The sequence below is a fragment of the Phyllobates terribilis genome, unplaced genomic scaffold (assembly GCF_046119375.1).
Source record: "Phyllobates terribilis strain yellow unplaced genomic scaffold, ASM4611937v1 Scaffold_25__1_contigs__length_18738178, whole genome shotgun sequence".
In the NCBI taxonomy this organism is placed as follows: Eukaryota; Metazoa; Chordata; class Amphibia; order Anura; family Dendrobatidae; genus Phyllobates; species Phyllobates terribilis.
Window position 1 is genome coordinate 17,728,858 of NW_027362785.1, and position 17,284 is coordinate 17,746,141.

Below are 17,284 nucleotides of genomic sequence, written 5' to 3' on the forward strand. Positions count from 1 at the left end.
ACCCCTCATCCCCCAATCCTGGTATGTATGGCACCCCTCATCCCCCAATCCTGGTATGCATGGCCCCCCTCATCCCCCAATCCTGGTATGCATGGCCCCCCTCATCCCCCAATCCTGGTATGCATGGCCCCCCTCATCCCCCAATCCTGGTATGCATGGCCCTCCTCATCTCCCAATCCTGGTATGCATGGCACCCCTCACCCCCAATCCTGGTATGTATGGCACCCCTCACCCCCAATCCTGATACGTATGGCACCCCTCATCCCCCAATCCTGGTATTTATGGCCTCCTCATCCCTCAATCCTGGTATGCATGGCCCCCTCATCCCCCAATCCTGGTATGCATGGCCCCCTCATCCCCCAATCCTGGTTTGTATGGGACCCCTCATCCCCCAATCCTGGTATGTATGTGACGCGCCCCCTGGGCCGTGGGGGATACCCAGAGCCGGGCCTTGTAGATGCTGGGGGTTGTAGTCACCGTGGCGGCAACGAGGTCCGTGCCCAGGGTGGTCAAATGTCCGACTACGCCACCTGTGGATTGCAGTTATGAGGAATCACCGCTGCGGAGCAGACCGCTGATGGTGTGTGCAGCTAGATGATGTGACTCCCCACAGGAGAAGTGTAGCTTTAGGGCAGTGGGAGTGGATGGTGATGGTTGTGGTGTAGGCCGCGGAAGGAACAACTCAGAGTCTTGGCAGTGCAGTTCAGGGTCTTTACTGATGGCAACTACTAGACCCCGCCGGGAGTACTGGTTGGCAATGAAGGCCTGGCCGGTCTGAGAGCAAACTAAGAGTCCCCCTGGCCAGGTGGAGGTGTAGGCCTTCCCGTCTGACTGAACTCTTTCTGGCTACCCTGCTGTAGTCGTGTGGTAGCCCACGTCCCTGAGTGTACCGTGTGGTGCTCACCCGTATGGCTGGTGACTCGGGCCCTTGGTATTCCTCGCTCCTCTGTGGCGGTACCGGTCCCTCTCGTGTGACTGAGCCTCCGGGCTTCCTGGGGCCAGAGGACCTGAAATCCCCTGCCGTGTGGTTTCTGCTGCTGGATGTATAATCCCCACAGCCTCGGACTCCGTTGTCCGGTTCTTGGTGTCTTCTGCCAGGATGAGCTCTATCAGCTCCAATCCCTGGCTCTCTGCTCCTGTGTTGCCTACAGGGCTCCTTGCTTGCTGCTCTGTCCCTTCCTCTGGACTCACTAACCCCGCCCCAGATCCAGTTTATAAAGGGCAGGTTCCTCCCCTCCCTGGACTGGGGCAGGAGGTGTTGCGTGCTAAAGTGCTCCTAACCAGGAAACTCCTGCTTGCTCTCAGACATGGTATTTCTACCACTGTGGCAACCAGACCCCTGGGGTGCCACATTCCCCCCTAGTAAATTTTAGTACTTCGGGACTAAACGCATTTTATGAAAACATACATAACAGGGTATAAGTAATAACACATCAACATATATACAGGCAATTTAGTCTTTATAGGTCACGGCGCTTCCGTAACCAGGTGTCTATGTCACCCAAGATGTACTTTGAGGGACCCGTCCCAAACCCTCCACGTAGGCCCTGGGGTGGCTACAGGGCATCGATGATCCGGAGTTGGACCACGTCTTCAGCCACCTCCACGGGTTTTTGTTCTGTGGTCCGGACAAAAAGGGGCACTTTACAGGTGCAACTATTTACAAGGTACAGTTCCGGTTATTCATTGTCCATAACCTGTCAGTTCATGAACCCTGTCGGGTAACCAGAAAACACAATTAGTATGCAGGCAACAAACATTAAACATTTCAAAAGTTGCAATATACAGGTATATATACATTAGATTTAGATTTTCCAGCAGGCGGGTATTTGACCCCTGGTGCTCCTGGTGGACCTACACAACACACTGTCTGCTTGTGTCCTTTCTGGGTCCCCCTTTTCTACCCTTTGTGTAGTGGGCCCACTAGTGTCTGCACTACAGGTATTCTGAGGTGTTACTGGCAGGTTGGGCAGATTTCTACGTGGCCTTTGGCTTACCAGGGGTACGGCTGGCTCGCTACTAGCAGAGGGTTGATTCTCCTGTTCTGCCGTCGAGGAATCTTCTGCCTCTGGGGCCAATTGCTCTTCCAACTCTACTGGATCCTCTGTAGGCTCTTGAGGGGCTCGCTGGAGAAATGTAAGGATGGGTACAACTATGGCGTTATTGATTTGTGTCCAGGACCGGGGAAATTCTCCGAGTACCGTGCTGACCATTTCTTCCTTTTCCTCTGCGGGTTGAAGGATATCCTGGTCTTCTTCAGCATGCTGCAGCTGCTCGGGACACTTCTTCAGGTGGTCTCTGGAAACCGTGGCTGTGGTTTCCCCTCCGTCCTTACTTATAAGGTACACCTTAGGGTTTTCAAGACTTGATGGTAGTACGGTGTACGGTTCTTTCTCCCACTGGTCGTCCAACTTATGGAGCCGCCTTTTTCTCTTTAGGACTTGCTCTCCAGGTGCCAGGGGAACAGCAGGTGCATGTTGATTGTAGGCTCTCTCTTGCCTTTGTCTTGCTTGAGACAGACTCCTCTCAACACTTTCCTGTACCTTGCGGTACTGCTGTTGTCGTTCAGTATCCCAGTCCACATCTGGTGAGGCGTCCTCTGGTGTCAGGACTCCCATATCCAGGTCAATGGGCAGCTTACCAGGTCTTGCTCTCGTCAGGTAAGCGGGTGTGCAATTGGTGGAATTGACTGGGATGTGATTGTACAGGTCCACTAGGTCCAGTAATTTTTCAGGCCACTGACTGCGTTCTTCTAGCGGCAACGTCTTCAGCAGGTCTATCACTACCTGATTCATCTTTTCACACATCCCGTTGGTCTGGGGGTGATAAGGCGTTGTCCTGATCTTCTTGCAGCCGTACAGGTTGCTGAACTCCTGGAAGACCTCCGCTTCCAAAGCCGGACCTTGATCAGTGAGCACACGTTCTGGGTAACCATGCGGGCGACAGAAATGCTGCTAGAAAGCTCTAGCCGCTGTCTGAGCCGTTTGGTCCTTGATGGGCACTACTACCAGGAACCGGGAGTAGTGGTCTACGATGGTGAGAGCGTAGACATAGCCTGACCTGCACGGGGACAGATTCACATGGTCGAGGGCCACCAGTTCGAGTGGCTGCTTGGTGACGATGGGCTGCAAGGGAGCCCTTTGGCTGGCACGGTCCTTCCTCCTCAGGTTGCACGGGCCGCAGTCTCGGCACCACCTCTCGATGGCTCTTCTCATGCCAACCCAATAGAACCGTTCCCGCAGCAGGACTTCCAGCTTTTTCCATCCAAAGTGTCCCGCGCCATTGTGGTATGCTTCCAGGACCATAGCTGTGTCTCGTCTTGGGACCACCACCTGCCAGGCCAGCTTGTGTGTCCGGGAGTTGACAGTCCTTCGGCACAGCTTTCCTTCATAGGTGAACAGCTTACTTTTCTCCTTCCATAGCTGTTTGGCCTCCTCCGGAGCATCTGGATCAAGGCGGGCATCAGCAAGCGTCAGTAACTCCTTCACCAGGCGGATGGCCGGGTCACTGTCCTGTGTCTCTGCCCAGCTGTGGTGGGACAAGGGATTGAACGTGGCTTCTTTGGTGGCAGAGTACCTGTCCTTCATGCAGTGGGAGCACTGAGTTATCCCATGACGGTGGAAGGCGGGGATCTCGATCTCTTCCAGTGTTTCTGGATCTTCGTCCCTGTCCGGCAAATGAGGCATTCTGGACAGGGCATCCGCATTGGCATTCTTGCGCCCAGCCCGGTACTTGATGGTGAATTCATAGTTGAACAGGCGGGCCATCCATCTCTGCTCCAGGGCACCAAGTTTTGCAGTGTCCAGGTGTGTCAACGGGTTGTTGTCCGTGTACACGGTGAACTTGGAAGAGGCAAGGTAATGTTTAAAGCGCTCCGTCACTGACCACACCACTGGCAGGGACTCTAGCTTGAAGGAGCTATAATTCTCAGGGTTTCTCTCGGTGGGTCGTAGTTTCCGGCTGGCATATGCGATTACCCGTTCTCTGCCCTGCTGGATCTGGGACAGCACCGCTCCTAGTCCGATGTTGCTCGCGTCCATGTGGAGAATAAAGGGGTGGCCCTAATCAGGGTACGCCAGGATTTCATCCCCCGTGAGGCCCATCTTCAACTGGTGGAAGGACTCATCCTCCAGCTTGTCCCACTTGAAGGGTGGCTTCTGGTTTTTGGCCTTCCTGGACTGGCCTATCAGGAGGTCCTGCATAGGGGCTGCCATTTTGGTGAAACCAGGAATGAACCTTCGGTAGTAGCCTACCAACCCGAGGAACTGCCGTACTTCCTTTATGCTGGAGGGTCTTGGCCAGTCCTTAATCACTGTAATTTTATCGGGGTCAGGAGCCACTCCGTCGGCACTCACCACGTGTCCCAGGTATTGCACCTTTGGTTTCAGTAGATGGCATTTTGAGGGCTTCACTTTTAGACCAAAGCCTGCCAGGGCGTCAAACACTTCTGCCAGGTGTTTCAGATGGTCCTCGTACGTTTTGGAATACACTATGACATCATCCAGGTATAGCAGGAGCGTCTCGAAATTCCTGTGTCCCAGACAGCACTCCATCAACCGCTGGAAGGTTCCTGGGGTGTTGCAGAGCTAGAACGGCATACAGTTGAATTCACTGAGACCCATCGGGGTGGTGAACGCGGTCTTCTCCTTGTTCGCCTCTGCTACAGGAACCTGCCAGTACCCGCTAGTAAGATCCAAAGTGGAGAAGAAGTTAGCAGATTTTAATGCAGTTAAGGACTCTTCTATTCTAGGTAACGGGTACGCATCTTTGCGTGTTATGCGGTTGACCTTTCTGTAGTCTATACACATTCTCATGGTGCCATCCTTTTTCACTAGAACTAGTGGAGCTGCCCAGGGACTACAGCTGTCCCTGTTTACCCCAGCCTCCTTCATTTCTCGTAACATCCCCTTGGCATTCTGATAGTGTGCAGGGGGTACAGGTCAGTATCATTCCTTTATGGGTGGATGGTCTCCTGTGGGGATATGGTGTTCTACCCCCTTTACTTGCCCAAAGTCAAGCGGGTGTTTACTAAAGACCCTTTCGTATTCCTGAACCACCCGGTATACTCCATGTTTTTGGTGTTGAGGGAGTGGAGTCAGTACCCAAATGCAGCTTCTGGCACCAGTCCTCCATCTGTCCCTTGGAGCCATTATCCTCCGCCTGTTTGGATGGAGGTAAGGGGTCCACTGTCTTTATAGAATTTTGATTGACGGTGAATAGCTTGGCTAGGGTGGGGTACTGGGGCAAATGGACTTCTCTCTCCCCAAATGGTTAGGATCCGGACGGGTACCCTCCCATGGCGTACATCAACCACCCCCCTGGCTGTCAAAATGGTGGGCCTACTGTCAGAGTAGACGGGCTCTACCAGGGCCTGGTAATCTCTACCCCAGAGACCGATTGCTGCCCGGCACCATATCAGCATTTCACTTCTTGGGGTCATGGCAATAGGGAACGGGTCACTGCCAATCTCACCACCAGACAGTTCTTCCTGTTGTGTTCTCATCAGGGCTTTGATCTTTCTTTGTAGACCCCGCTGCTGACTGGAACTGGCAGTCTCCGCAACCTGCTGCAATAAGATAATTATTTCTGCAAGACAATTTTCAATGACATTAGTGACTAAGGTTATCATGGGATGACTTTCTCGGCGATCAATGTCGACAATAATCAGTCCTTGTGCTGGCAGTTCAACCTTGCCAACCTTTATGGTCACTTCTTTGAACCCCACCTGAGGCACGGGTTGACCATTGCTGGCATAAATGCTCAAATGTTCATCTGGACGGCGGATGATGTCAGAGTCAGTCCAGTATCGTTTGTAAAGAATGTAGGGGATGGTGGTCATCTGGGATCCAGTGTCCAGCAACGTGCTCATTGGAAAGCCGTCCACCACGACAGGTAGGACCGGTCGTCCTCCCACATATTTGTCTCGCCAGCTTGATGGGCCTGGTGGTCTTATGCCTGGGGGTTGGCCCTCTGCCCCAGGGGTTGCTCGTTTAAATGACAGTACCTTGCATAATGTCCTGGCAGGTTGCAGCGGCGGCAGATGGGTTGTCCGTCCTGGTCGTAGCGGTCGCTGTTCCTCCCCCTGGATGGTGGAATCCTCCGCTGTCGTAGCCACGGGACGTCCTCCGGACTGGAAGCCAGTTGGATCTTTCCTCTGGGAGACTCCTGCAAGGACTGTACAGTTTTGGTTAGCGCTGCCACACTTTTAGTTAATTCCTGGACCTGATGGTGCAGGTCTGTAGACGGGGCGTTGTCCAGAGTCTGTGCATCAGCTCCTACAGGCTCTGGGGAAACGGGTGCCACCTCCTGGTGATACCTCCTGGTGATAGGTGATAGCTGGGCACCGGTGAGCTGTGGCGCCACCTGGTGCTGGTTCTCGGAGCACCCGAGTGGCTCTGTCCTTAAATTGGGCAAAGTCTAAGTCAGGGTTCTGCAGAGCCATTATGCGCAGCTGTGTCCGGTGGGCGCTGGACAGGAGCCCCTCAATAAACTGCTCTGTTAACAGTCTATTTTCGTCACGTACACTGTTTGGGTCCACCTGCTTAATGGCTCTTAGCGCCTCCTGTAGGTTCAAAGCATCGTCCCGTACACTGTCCTGCGCCTGTTGTTCGCACCCAGAAAATTTCATTTTGATCTCAGCTGTAGTGCAGGTGTCAGAGGTGTCCTTTAGACGAGCCAGTATCTCCTTTACAGTCCCTTTTTCTCGGGCTGACCAGGACTTTACTTCTCTTTGGGCCGCACCGGTTAGCTGGCCTACCAATATGCTCACTTTCTGCTCCTCCGTCAGGGGGTACACTTTGAACAGGCTGCTTAGTCTCTCTTTGAAATCGCTCAGGGTATGCGACTCCCCTGAGTACTGGGGCAGCCACGCCGCTCCCGGTATATAGGGCATGGTGAACGGCATCACTGCGGCAGCGGCCGCGCTGGCGGTGGAAGTTCCCTCCATTCCCGGTGTCTCCTTCCTCCCTAGTGAACCGTGGCCTACCTTCTTTCAGTTTTCTTCCGTAGGCCGCAGCTCCGCAGGCGGTGGTCTGCGATGAGGACCTGGCTTCGCGCGCTGCTGACGTCAGCGTTTGCTGGGCTCCTTCCAGGACCTGGCGTTGCGTCAGCGCGTGGGGGGGGGCTTCGGACTTCGCGCGTTTTCAACGTCTACGCCTCTCTTCTTCCTGCGCGGCGTCCCAAAGATGGCGTCCAATGGCGGGAAAATGGCTGCGGATGGCGGGAAAACGGCTGCGGGTGGCGGGAAATCTTCCCCACGGTAAGTAACTCAGTCTGTAAAGGCACGCAGTACCCGGTGGTAGCGGGCACGAGATCCTGCCGACTACGCCAAAGTTGACGTGCCCCCTGGACCGTGGGGGATACCCGGAGCCGGGCCTTGTAGATGCTGGGGGTTGTAGTCACCTTGGCGGCGACTCGGTCCATGCCCAGGGTGGTCAAACCAGTGGCAGTCTATTTGTGTGATGTTGTTTGTAAGGTTAATGACAGACTATGCCACCTGTGGATTGCGGTTATGAGGAACCGCCGCTGCGGAGCAGACCGCTGAAGCTGATGGTGTGTGCAGCAAGATGATGTGACTCCCCACAGGAGAAGTGTAGCTTCAGGGCAGTGGGAGTGGATGGTGATGGTTGTGGTGTAGGCCGCGGAAGGAACAACTCAGAGTCTTGGCAGTGCAGTTCAGGGTCTTTACTGATGGCAACTACTAGACCTCGCCGGGAGTACTGGTTGGCAATGAAGGCCTGCTCCTGTGTTGCCTACAGGGCTCCTTGCTTGCTGCTCTGTCTCTGTCTCTGGAACTCACTAACTCCGCCCCAGATCCAGTTTATATAGGGCAGGTTCCTCCCCTCCCTGGACTGGGGCAGGAGGTGTTGCAAGCTAAAGTGCTCCTAACCAGGAAACTCCTGCCTGCTCTCAGACATGGTATTTCTACCACTGTGGCAACCAGACCCCCTGGGGTGTCACATATGGCCTCCTCATCCTCCAATCCTGATATACATGGCCCCCTCACCCCCAATCCTGGTACGTATGGCACCCCTCATTGAGTGACGAGTTATGGACACTCTGGCTTTTCCGTAGGCTGATGTTGATGCATTATGTACACTCTGGCCTTTCCGTAGGCTGATGTTGATGAGTTATGGCCACTCTGGCTTTTTCGTAGCCTGATGTTGATGCGTTATGGACATTCTGGCCTTTTCGGAGGCTGATGTTGATGAGTTATGGCCACTCTGGCTTTTTCGTAGGCTGATGTTGATGCATTATGTATACTCTGGCCTTTCCGTAGGCTGATGTTGATGCGTTATGGCCACTCTGGCTTTTTCGTAGGCTGATGTTGATGAGTTATGGACATTCTGGCCTTTTCGGAGGCTGATGACGAGTTATGGCCACTCTGGCTTTTTCGTAGGCTGATGTTGATGAGTTACGGACATTCTGGCCTTTTCGGAGGCTGATGTTGATGTGTTATGGACATTCTGGCCTTTTCGGAGGCTGATGTTGATGCGTTACGGACATTCTGGCCTTTTCGGAGGCTGATGTTGATGAGTTATGGCCACTCTGGCTTTTCCATAGGCTGATGTTGATGAGTTATGGCCACTCTGGCTTTTCCGTAGGCTGATGTTGATGAGTTATGGCCACTCTGGCTTTTCCGTAGGCTGATGTTGATGAGTTATGGACATTCTGGCCTTTTTGGAGGCCTCCTCTCGGTCCAGGTGCTGCGCAGGGTGCGGTTTTCTGGCTGTTCTGTATCTGGATTGTGAATACTTTCTCACTGACCTAGAAATAGGGAAGCTGCTGACAGAGTCCTGGAGTCGTTAGCAGGAAGTGACTTCCTTGTCACTGAACACTTGCACCCAGGGCTCCGTGCTGACAGCTGCCCCTCCATGGTCGCCGCACAGGCACGACCCATCATTAGTCCTCAGGATGTCTGTGCAGGAACTGCTGCAGCTCCCGGAGAACTCGCGATGTGCCGACTGCGGACAGGCCGGTAAGAGCTGCAGACTCTTCTCCAACATCACCTTCTAGAGCTGATCCAGGGGACACTGCAAAGAATTGGGAAAGGTGGTCGGAGGGTTCTAGAAAAAGTGCGTCCCCCAGGTGCAGACCACGGGCATCTTCTGGATCTGGGGCAAAAGACATGTCATGTTGGCACATTCATGTTCTCAGCTACTGTAGGCGATACACGGGGTCCTAGAAAAAGGAAAACAAATGAGAGCTGCTGTGTAATGGGCACTGGGTCGTAGACTAAAGGGTAATATGCTGGTCATAGTCTGCTCATTGCTCAAGGTAACCAGTGCCCGTCATTGAAATTGTGTCCCGGATATCGCCTTCTGGATTACAGGTTTGTGTCCCGGATATCGCGTTCTGGAATAGAGGTTTGTGTCCTGGATATCATGTTCTGGATTAGAGGTTTGTGTCCCAGATATCGCGATCTGGATTAGAGGTTTGTGTCCCGGATATCGCGTTCTGGATTAGAGGTTTGTGTCCCGGATATCGGGATTAGAGGTTTGTGTCCCAGATATTGCGTTCTGGATTAGAGGTTTGTGTCCCGGATATCGCGTTCTGGATTAGAGGTTTGTGTCCCAGATATCACGTTCTGGATTAGAGGTTTGTGTCATGGATATCGTGTTCTGGATTAGAGGTTTGTGTCCCGGATATCGCGATCTGGATTAGAGGTTTGTGTCCTGGATATCGGGATTAGAGGTTTGTGTCCCGGATATCGCGGTCTGGATTAGAGGTTTGTGTCCCGGATATCGCGTTCTGGATTAGAGGTTTGTGTCCTGGATATCGCGTTCTGGATTAGAAGTTTGTGTCCCAGATATCACGTTCTGGATTAGAGGTTTGTGTCATGCATATCGTGTTCTGGATTAGAGGTTTGTGTCCCGGATATCGTGTTCTGGATTAGAGGTTTGTGTCCCGGATATCGGGATTAGAGGTTTGTGTCCCGGATGTCGCGGTCTGGATTAGAGGTTTGTGTCCCGGATATCGCGTTCTGGATTAGAGGTTTGCGCCTGCATATCGCGTTCTGGATTAGAGGTTTCTGTTCTGGATATTGGGATTAGAGGTTTGTGTCCTGGATATCGCGTTCTGGATTAGAGGTTTGCGCCTGCATATCGCGTTCTGGATTAGAGGTTTCTGTCCTGGATATCGGGATTAGAGGTTTGTGTCCCAGATATCGGGATTAGAGGTTTGTGTCCTGGATATCGCGTTCTGGATTAGAGGTTTGTGTCCAGGATATCGCGTTCAGGATTAGAGGTTAGTATCTCGGATATCGCATTCTGGATTAGAGGTTTGTGTCCTGGATATCGCGTTCTGGATTAGAGGTTTGTGTCCCGGATAACGCGTTCTGGATTAGAGGTTTGTGTCCCGGATATCGCATTCTGGATTAGACGTTTGTGTCCTGGATATCACATTCTGGATTAGAGGTTTGTGTCCCGGATATCGGGATTAGAGGTTTGTGTCCCGGATATCGGGATTAGAGGTTTGTGTCCCGGATATCGGGATTAGAGGTTTGTGTCCCGGATATCGGGATTAGAGGTTTGTGTCCCGGATATCGGGATTAGAGGTTTGTGTCCCGGATATCGGGATTAGAGGTTTGTGTCCCAGATATCGCGTTCAGGATTAGAGGTTTGTGTCCTGGATATCGCGTTCTGGATTAGAGGTTAGTGTCTCGGATATCGCATTCTGGATTAGAGGTTTGTCTCCTGCATATCGCGTTCTGGATTAGAGGTTTGTGTCCCGGATATCGGGATTAGAGGTTTGTGTCCTGGATATCGCGTTCTGGATTAGAGGTTTGTGTCCCAGATATCGCGTTCTGGATTAGAGGTTATATCCCAGATATCGCGTTCTGGATTAGAGGTTTGTGTCACGGATATCGCGTTCTGGATTAGAGGTTTGTGTCCCGGATATCGCGTTCTGGATTAGAGGTTTGTGTCCTGGAAATCGCGTTCTGGATTAGAGGTTTGTGTCCCGGATATCGCGTTTTGGATTAGAGGTTTGTGTCCCGAATATCGCGTTCTGGATTAGAGGTTATATCCCAGATATCGCGTTCTGGATTAGAGGTTTGTGTCACGGATATCACGTTCTGGATTAGAGGTTTGTGTCCCGGATATCGCGTTTTGGATTAGAGGTTTGTGTCCCGAATATCGCGTTCTGGATTAGAGGTTATATCCCAGATATCGCGTTCTGGATTAGAGGTTTGTGTCCCGGATATCGCGTTCTGGATTAGAGGTTTGTGTCCCGGATATCATGTTCTGGATTAGAGGTTTGTGTCCCGGGTATCGCCTTCTGGATTAGAGGTTTAAGTCCCGGATATCGCGATCTGGATTAAAGGTTTGAGTCCCGGATATCGCGATCTGGATTAGAGGTTTGTGTCCCGGATATTGCGTTCTGGATTAGAGGTTTGTGTCCCGGATATCGCATTCTGGATTAGAGGTTTGTGTCCCGGATATCGCGTTCTGGATTAGAGGTTTGAGTCCCGGATATTGCGATCTGGATTAGAGGTTTGTGTCCCGGATATCACGTTCTGAATTAGAGGTTTGTGTCCCGGATATCGCATTCTGGATTAGAGGTTTGTGTCCCGGATATCGCGATCTGGATTAGAGGTTTGTGTCCCGGATATCGCGATCGGGATTAGAGGTTTGTGTCCCGGATATCGCGATCTGGATTAGAGGTTTGTGTCCCAGATATCGCGATCTGGATTAGAGGTTTGTGTCCCCGATATCGCGATCTGGATTAGAGGTTTGTGTCCCGGATATCGCGTTCTGGATTAGAGGTTTGTGTCCCGGATATCGCGATCTGGATTAGAGGTTTGTGTCCCGGATATCGCGTTCTGGATTAGAGGTTTGTGTCCCGGATATCGCGTTCTGGATTAGAGGTTTGTGTCCCGGATATCGCGTTCTGGATTAGAGGTTTGTGTCCCGGATATCGGGATTAGAGATTTGTGTCCCGGATATCGCGTTCGGGATTAGAGGTTTGTGTCCCGGATATCGGGATTAGAGGTTTGTGTCCCGGATATCGGGATTAGAGGTTTGTGTCCCGGATATCGCGGTCTGGATTAGAGGTTTGTGTCCTGGATATCGCGTTCTGGATTAGAGGTTTGTGTCCTGGATATCGCGTTCTGGACTAGCGGTTTGTGTCCCAGATATCACGTTCTGGATTAGAGGTTTGTGTCCTGGATATCGCGATCTGGATTAGAGGTTTGTGTCCCAGATATCACGTTCTGGATTAGAGGTTTGTGTCCCGGATATCGTGTTCTGGATTAGAGGTTTGTGTCCCGGATATCGCGTTCTGGATTAGAGGTTTGTGTCCTGGATATCGGGATTAGAGGTTTGTGTCCCGCATATCGAGATTAGAGGTTTGTGTCCTGGATATCGCGTTCTGGATTAGAGGTTTGTGTCCCGGATATCGCATTCTGGATTAGAGGTTTGTGTCCCGGATACCGCATTCTGGATTAGAGGTTTGTGTCCCGGATATCACGTTCTGGATTAGAGGTTTGTGTCCCGGATATCGCATTCTGGATTAGAGGTTTGTGTCCCGGATATCGCGATCTGGATTAGAGGTTTGTGTCCCGGATATCGCGATCGGGATTAGAGGTTTGTGTCCCGGATATCGCGATCTGGATTAGAGGTTTGTGTCCCGGATATCGCGATCTGGATTAGAGGTTTGTGTCCCCGATATCGCGTTCTGGATTAGAGGTTTGTGTCCCGGATATCGCGTTCTGGATTAGAGGTTTGTGTCCCGGATATCGCGATCTGGATTAGAGGTTTGTGTCCCGGATATCGCGATCTGGATTAGAGGTTTGTGTCCCCGATATCGCGTTCTGGATTAGAGGTTTGTGTCCCGGATATCGCGTTCTGGATTAGAGGTTTGTGTCCCGGATATCGCGATCTGGATTAGAGGTTGGTGTCCCAGATATCGCGTTCTGGATTAGAGGTTTGTGTCCCGGATATCGCATTCTGGATTAGAGGTTTGTGTCCCAGATATCGCGTTCTGGATTAGAGGTTTGAGTCCCAGATATCGCGTTCTGGATTACAGATTTGTGTCCCGGATATCGCGTTCTGGATTAGAGGTTTGTGTCTCGGATATTGTGTTCTGGATTAGAGGTTTGTGTCCCGGATATCGGGATTAGAGATTTGTGTCCCGGATATCGCGTTCGGGATTAGAGGTTTGTGTCCCGGATATCGGGATTAGAGGTTTGTGTCCCGGATATCGCGGTCTGGATTAGAGGTTTGTGTCCCAGATATCACGTTCTGCATTAGAGGTTTGTGTCCTGGATATCGCGATCTGGATTAGAGGTTTGTGTCCCAGATATCACGTTCTGGATTAGAGGTTTGTGTCCCGGATATCGTGTTCTGGATTAGAGGTTTGTGTCCCGGATATCGCGTTCTGGATTAGAGGTTTGTGTCCTGGATATCGGGATTAGAGGTTTTTGTCCCGCATATCGAGATTAGACGTTTGTGTCCTGGATATCGCGTTCTGGATTAGAGGTTTGTGTCCCGGATATCGTGTTCTGGATTAGAGGTTTGTGTCCCGGATATCGGGATTAGAGATTTGTGTCCCGGATATCGCGTTCGGGATTAGAGGTTTGTGTCCCGGATATCGGGATTAGAGGTTTGTGTCCCGGATATCGCGTTCTGGACTAGCGGTTTGTGTCCCAGATATCACGTTCTGGATTAGAGGTTTGTGTCCTGGATATCGCGATCTGGATTAGAGGTTTGTGTCCCAGATATCACGTTCTGGATTAGAGGTTTGTGTCCCGGATATCGTGTTCTGGATTAGAGGTTTGTGTCCCGGATATCGCGTTCTGGATTAGAGGTTTGTGTCCTGGATATCGGGATTAGAGGTTTGTGTCCCGCATATCGAGATTAGAGGTTTGTGTCCTGGATATCGCGTTCTGGATTAGAGGTTTGTGTCCCGGATATCGCATTCTGGATTAGAGGTTTGTGTCCCGGATACCGCATTCTGGATTAGAGGTTTGTGTCCCGGATATCACGTTCTGGATTAGAGGTTTGTGTCCCGGATATCGCATTCTGGATTAGAGGTTTGTGTCCCGGATATCGCGATCTGGATTAGAGGTTTGTGTCCCGGATATCGCGATCGGGATTAGAGGTTTGTGTCCCGGATATCGCGATCTGGATTAGAGGTTTGTGTCCCCGATATCGCGTTCTGGATTAGAGGTTTGTGTCCCGGATATCGCGTTCTGGATTAGAGGTTTGTGTCCCGGATATCGCGATCTGGATTAGAGGTTTGTGTCCCGGATATCGCGTTCTGGATTAGAGGTTTGTGTCCCGGATATCGCGTTCTGGATTAGAGGTTTGTGTCCCGGATATCGCGTTCTGGATTAGAGGTTTGAGTCCCGGATATCGCGTTCTGGATTACAGATTTGTGTCCCGGATATCGCGTTCTGGATTAGAGGTTTGTGTCTCGGATATTGTGTTCTGGATTAGAGGTTTGTGTCCCGGATATCGGGATTAGAGATTTGTGTCCCGGATATCGCGTTCGGGATTAGAGGTTTGTGTCCCGGATATCGGGATTAGAGGTTTGTGTCCCGGATATCGCGGTCTGGATTAGAGGTTTGTGTCCTGGATATCGCGTTCTGGATTAGAGGTTTGTGTCCTGGATATTGCGTTCTGGACTAGAGGTTTGTGTCCCAGATATCACGTTCTGGATTAGAGGTTTGTGTCCTGGATATCGCGATCTGGATTAGAGGTTTGTGTCCCAGATATCACGTTCTGGATTAGAGGTTTGTGTCCCGGATATCGTGTTCTGGATTAGAGGTTTGTGTCCCGGATATCGCGTTCTGGATTAGAGGTTTGTGTCCTGGATATCGGGATTAGAGGTTTTTGTCCCGCATATCGAGATTAGAGGTTTGTGTCCTGGATATCGCGTTCTGGATTAGAGGTTTGTGTCCCGGATATCGTGTTCTGGATTAGAGGTTTGTGTCCCGGATATCGCGTTCTGGATTAGAGGTTTGTGTCCCGGATATCGCGTTCTGGATTAGAGGTTTGTGTCCCGGATATCGCGTTCTGGATTAGAGGTTTGTGTCCCGGATATCGCATTCTGGATTAGAGGTTTGTGTCTCGGCTATCGCCTTCTGGATTAGAGGTTTAAGTCCCGGATATCGCGATCTGGATTAGAGGTTTGTGTCCCGGATATCGCCTTCTGGATTAGAGGTTTGTGTCCCGGATATCGCCTTCTGGATTAGAGGTTTGTGTCCCGGATATCGCCTTCTGGATTAGAGGTTTGTGTCCCGGATATCGCCTTCTGGATTAGAGGTTTGTGTCCCGGATATCGACTTCTGGATTAGAGGTTTGAGTCCCGGATATCGCGATCTGGATTAGAGGTTTGTGTTCCAGATATCGCGATCTGGATTAGAGGTTTGTGTCCCGGATATTGCATTCTGGATTAGAGGTTTAAGTCCCGGATATCGCGTTCTGGATTAGAGGTTTGTGTCCTGGATATCGCCTTCTGGATTAGAGGTTTAAGTCCCGGATATCGCGTTCTGGATTAGAGGTTTGTGTCCTGGATATCGCCTTCTGGATTAGAGGTTTAAGTCCCGGATATCGCGATCTGGATTAGAGGTTTGTGCCTCGGATATCGCGTTCTGGATTAGAGGTTTGTGTCCCTGATATCGCGTTCTGGATTAGAGGTTTGTGTCCCGGATATCGCATTCTGGATTAGAGGTTTGTGTCCCGGACACTTGCACGTTGCTTGGGAGAAGGTATGGTCCCATGTTTGGCACGTGTTCATCTCTACGATATTGAGGGATGTTGCTGTCTCCCACCGCCGTCGGTATTGGGGGGGCTTCTTACACACAGAGTTCTGGATTAGAGGAATGTGTCCGGAATGTGACATGTTGTAGATTTGAGCTTTTGGTTTTTTTAATCCAGGATTTTGCATGTGAGGAGTCCCGAGACGACTCTAGATTACAGTGTTCGGACATCGTGTGTGTTCTAGATTGTTAGATCTATGACTGGTATCTCTGAGATGTTCCAGACAAAATGTCTATGTCCCTGCGTGTTACAAGGGGTGTTCTGCATTTGGTGGTAAATGTACCGGACATTCTGGGTTAGAGGTCCGTGTTCTGGGTTAAAGGTCCGAGTTAGGGGTCCTGGGTTAGAGGTCCATGTTCTCGGTAGGGGTCTGGGTTTAGGCCCTTGTTCTGGGTTAGGGGTTTGTGTCCCGGATATCGCGATCTGGATTAGAGGTTTGTGTCCCGGATATCACGTTCTGGATTAGAGGTTTGTGTCCCCGATATCGCGTTCTGGATTAGAGGTTTGAGTCCCGGATATTGCGATCTGGATTAGAGGTTTGTGTCCCGGATATCACGTTCTGGATTAGAGGTTTGTGTCCCGGATATCGCATTCTGGATTAGAGGTTTGTGTCCCGGATATCGCGATCTGGATTAGAGGTTTGTGTCCCGGATATCGCGATCGGGATTAGAGGTTTGTGTCCCGGATATCGCGATCTGGATTAGAGGTTTGTGTCCCGGATATCGCGATCTGGATTAGAGGTTTGTGTCCCCGATATCGCGATCTGGATTAGAGGTTTGTGTCCCGGATATCGCGTTCTGGATTAGAGGTTTGTGTCCCGGATATCGCGATCTGGATTAGAGGTTTGTGTCCCGGATATCGCGTTCTGGATTAGAGGTTTGTGTCCCGGATATCGCGTTCTGGATTAGAGGTTTGTGTCCCGGATATCGCGTTCTGGATTAGAGGTTTGTGTCCCGGATATCGCGTTCTGGATTAGAGGTTTGAGTCCCGGATATCGCGTTCTGGATTACAGATTTGTGTCCCGGATATCGCGTTCTGGATTAGAGGTTTGTGTCTCGGATATCGCGTTCTGGATTAGAGGTTTGTGTCCCGGATATCGGGATTAGAGATTTGTGTCCCGGATATCGTGTTCGGGATTAGAGGTTTGTGTCCCGGATATCGGGATTAGAGGTTTGTGTCCCGGATATCTGGATTAGAGGTTTGTGTCCTGGATATCGCGTTCTGGATTAGAGGTTTGTGTCCTGGATATCGCGTTCTGGACTAGCGGTTGGTGTCCCAGATATCACGTTCTGGATTAGAGGTTTGTGTCCCGGATATCGCGATCTGGATTAGAGGTTTGTGTCCCAGATATCACGTTCTGGATTAGAGGTTTGTGTCCCGGATATCGTGTTCTGGATTAGAGGTTTGTGTCCCGGATATCGCGTTCTGGATTAGAGGTTTGTGTCCTGGATATCGGGATTAGAGGTTTTTGTCCCGCATATCGAGATTAGAGGTTTGTGTCCTGGATATCGCATTCTGGA

At 51.2% G+C, this 17,284-nt stretch overlaps 1 protein-coding gene across 1 annotated transcript in view; it reads left to right on the forward strand.

Moving 5' to 3' along the window:
* Positions 1 to 8,781: 8,781 nt before the first annotated feature.
* ADAP2 (ArfGAP with dual PH domains 2) overlaps positions 8,782 to 17,284 on the forward strand; it is a 42,747-nt gene continuing 34,244 nt past the window's right edge. The window contains exon 1 of the mRNA XM_073660389.1: positions 8,782 to 8,977. Coding sequence (XP_073516490.1) covers positions 8,914 to 8,977 — 64 coding nt within the window. The 5' untranslated portion in view covers positions 8,782 to 8,913. The remainder of the gene's footprint in view (positions 8,978 to 17,284) is intronic.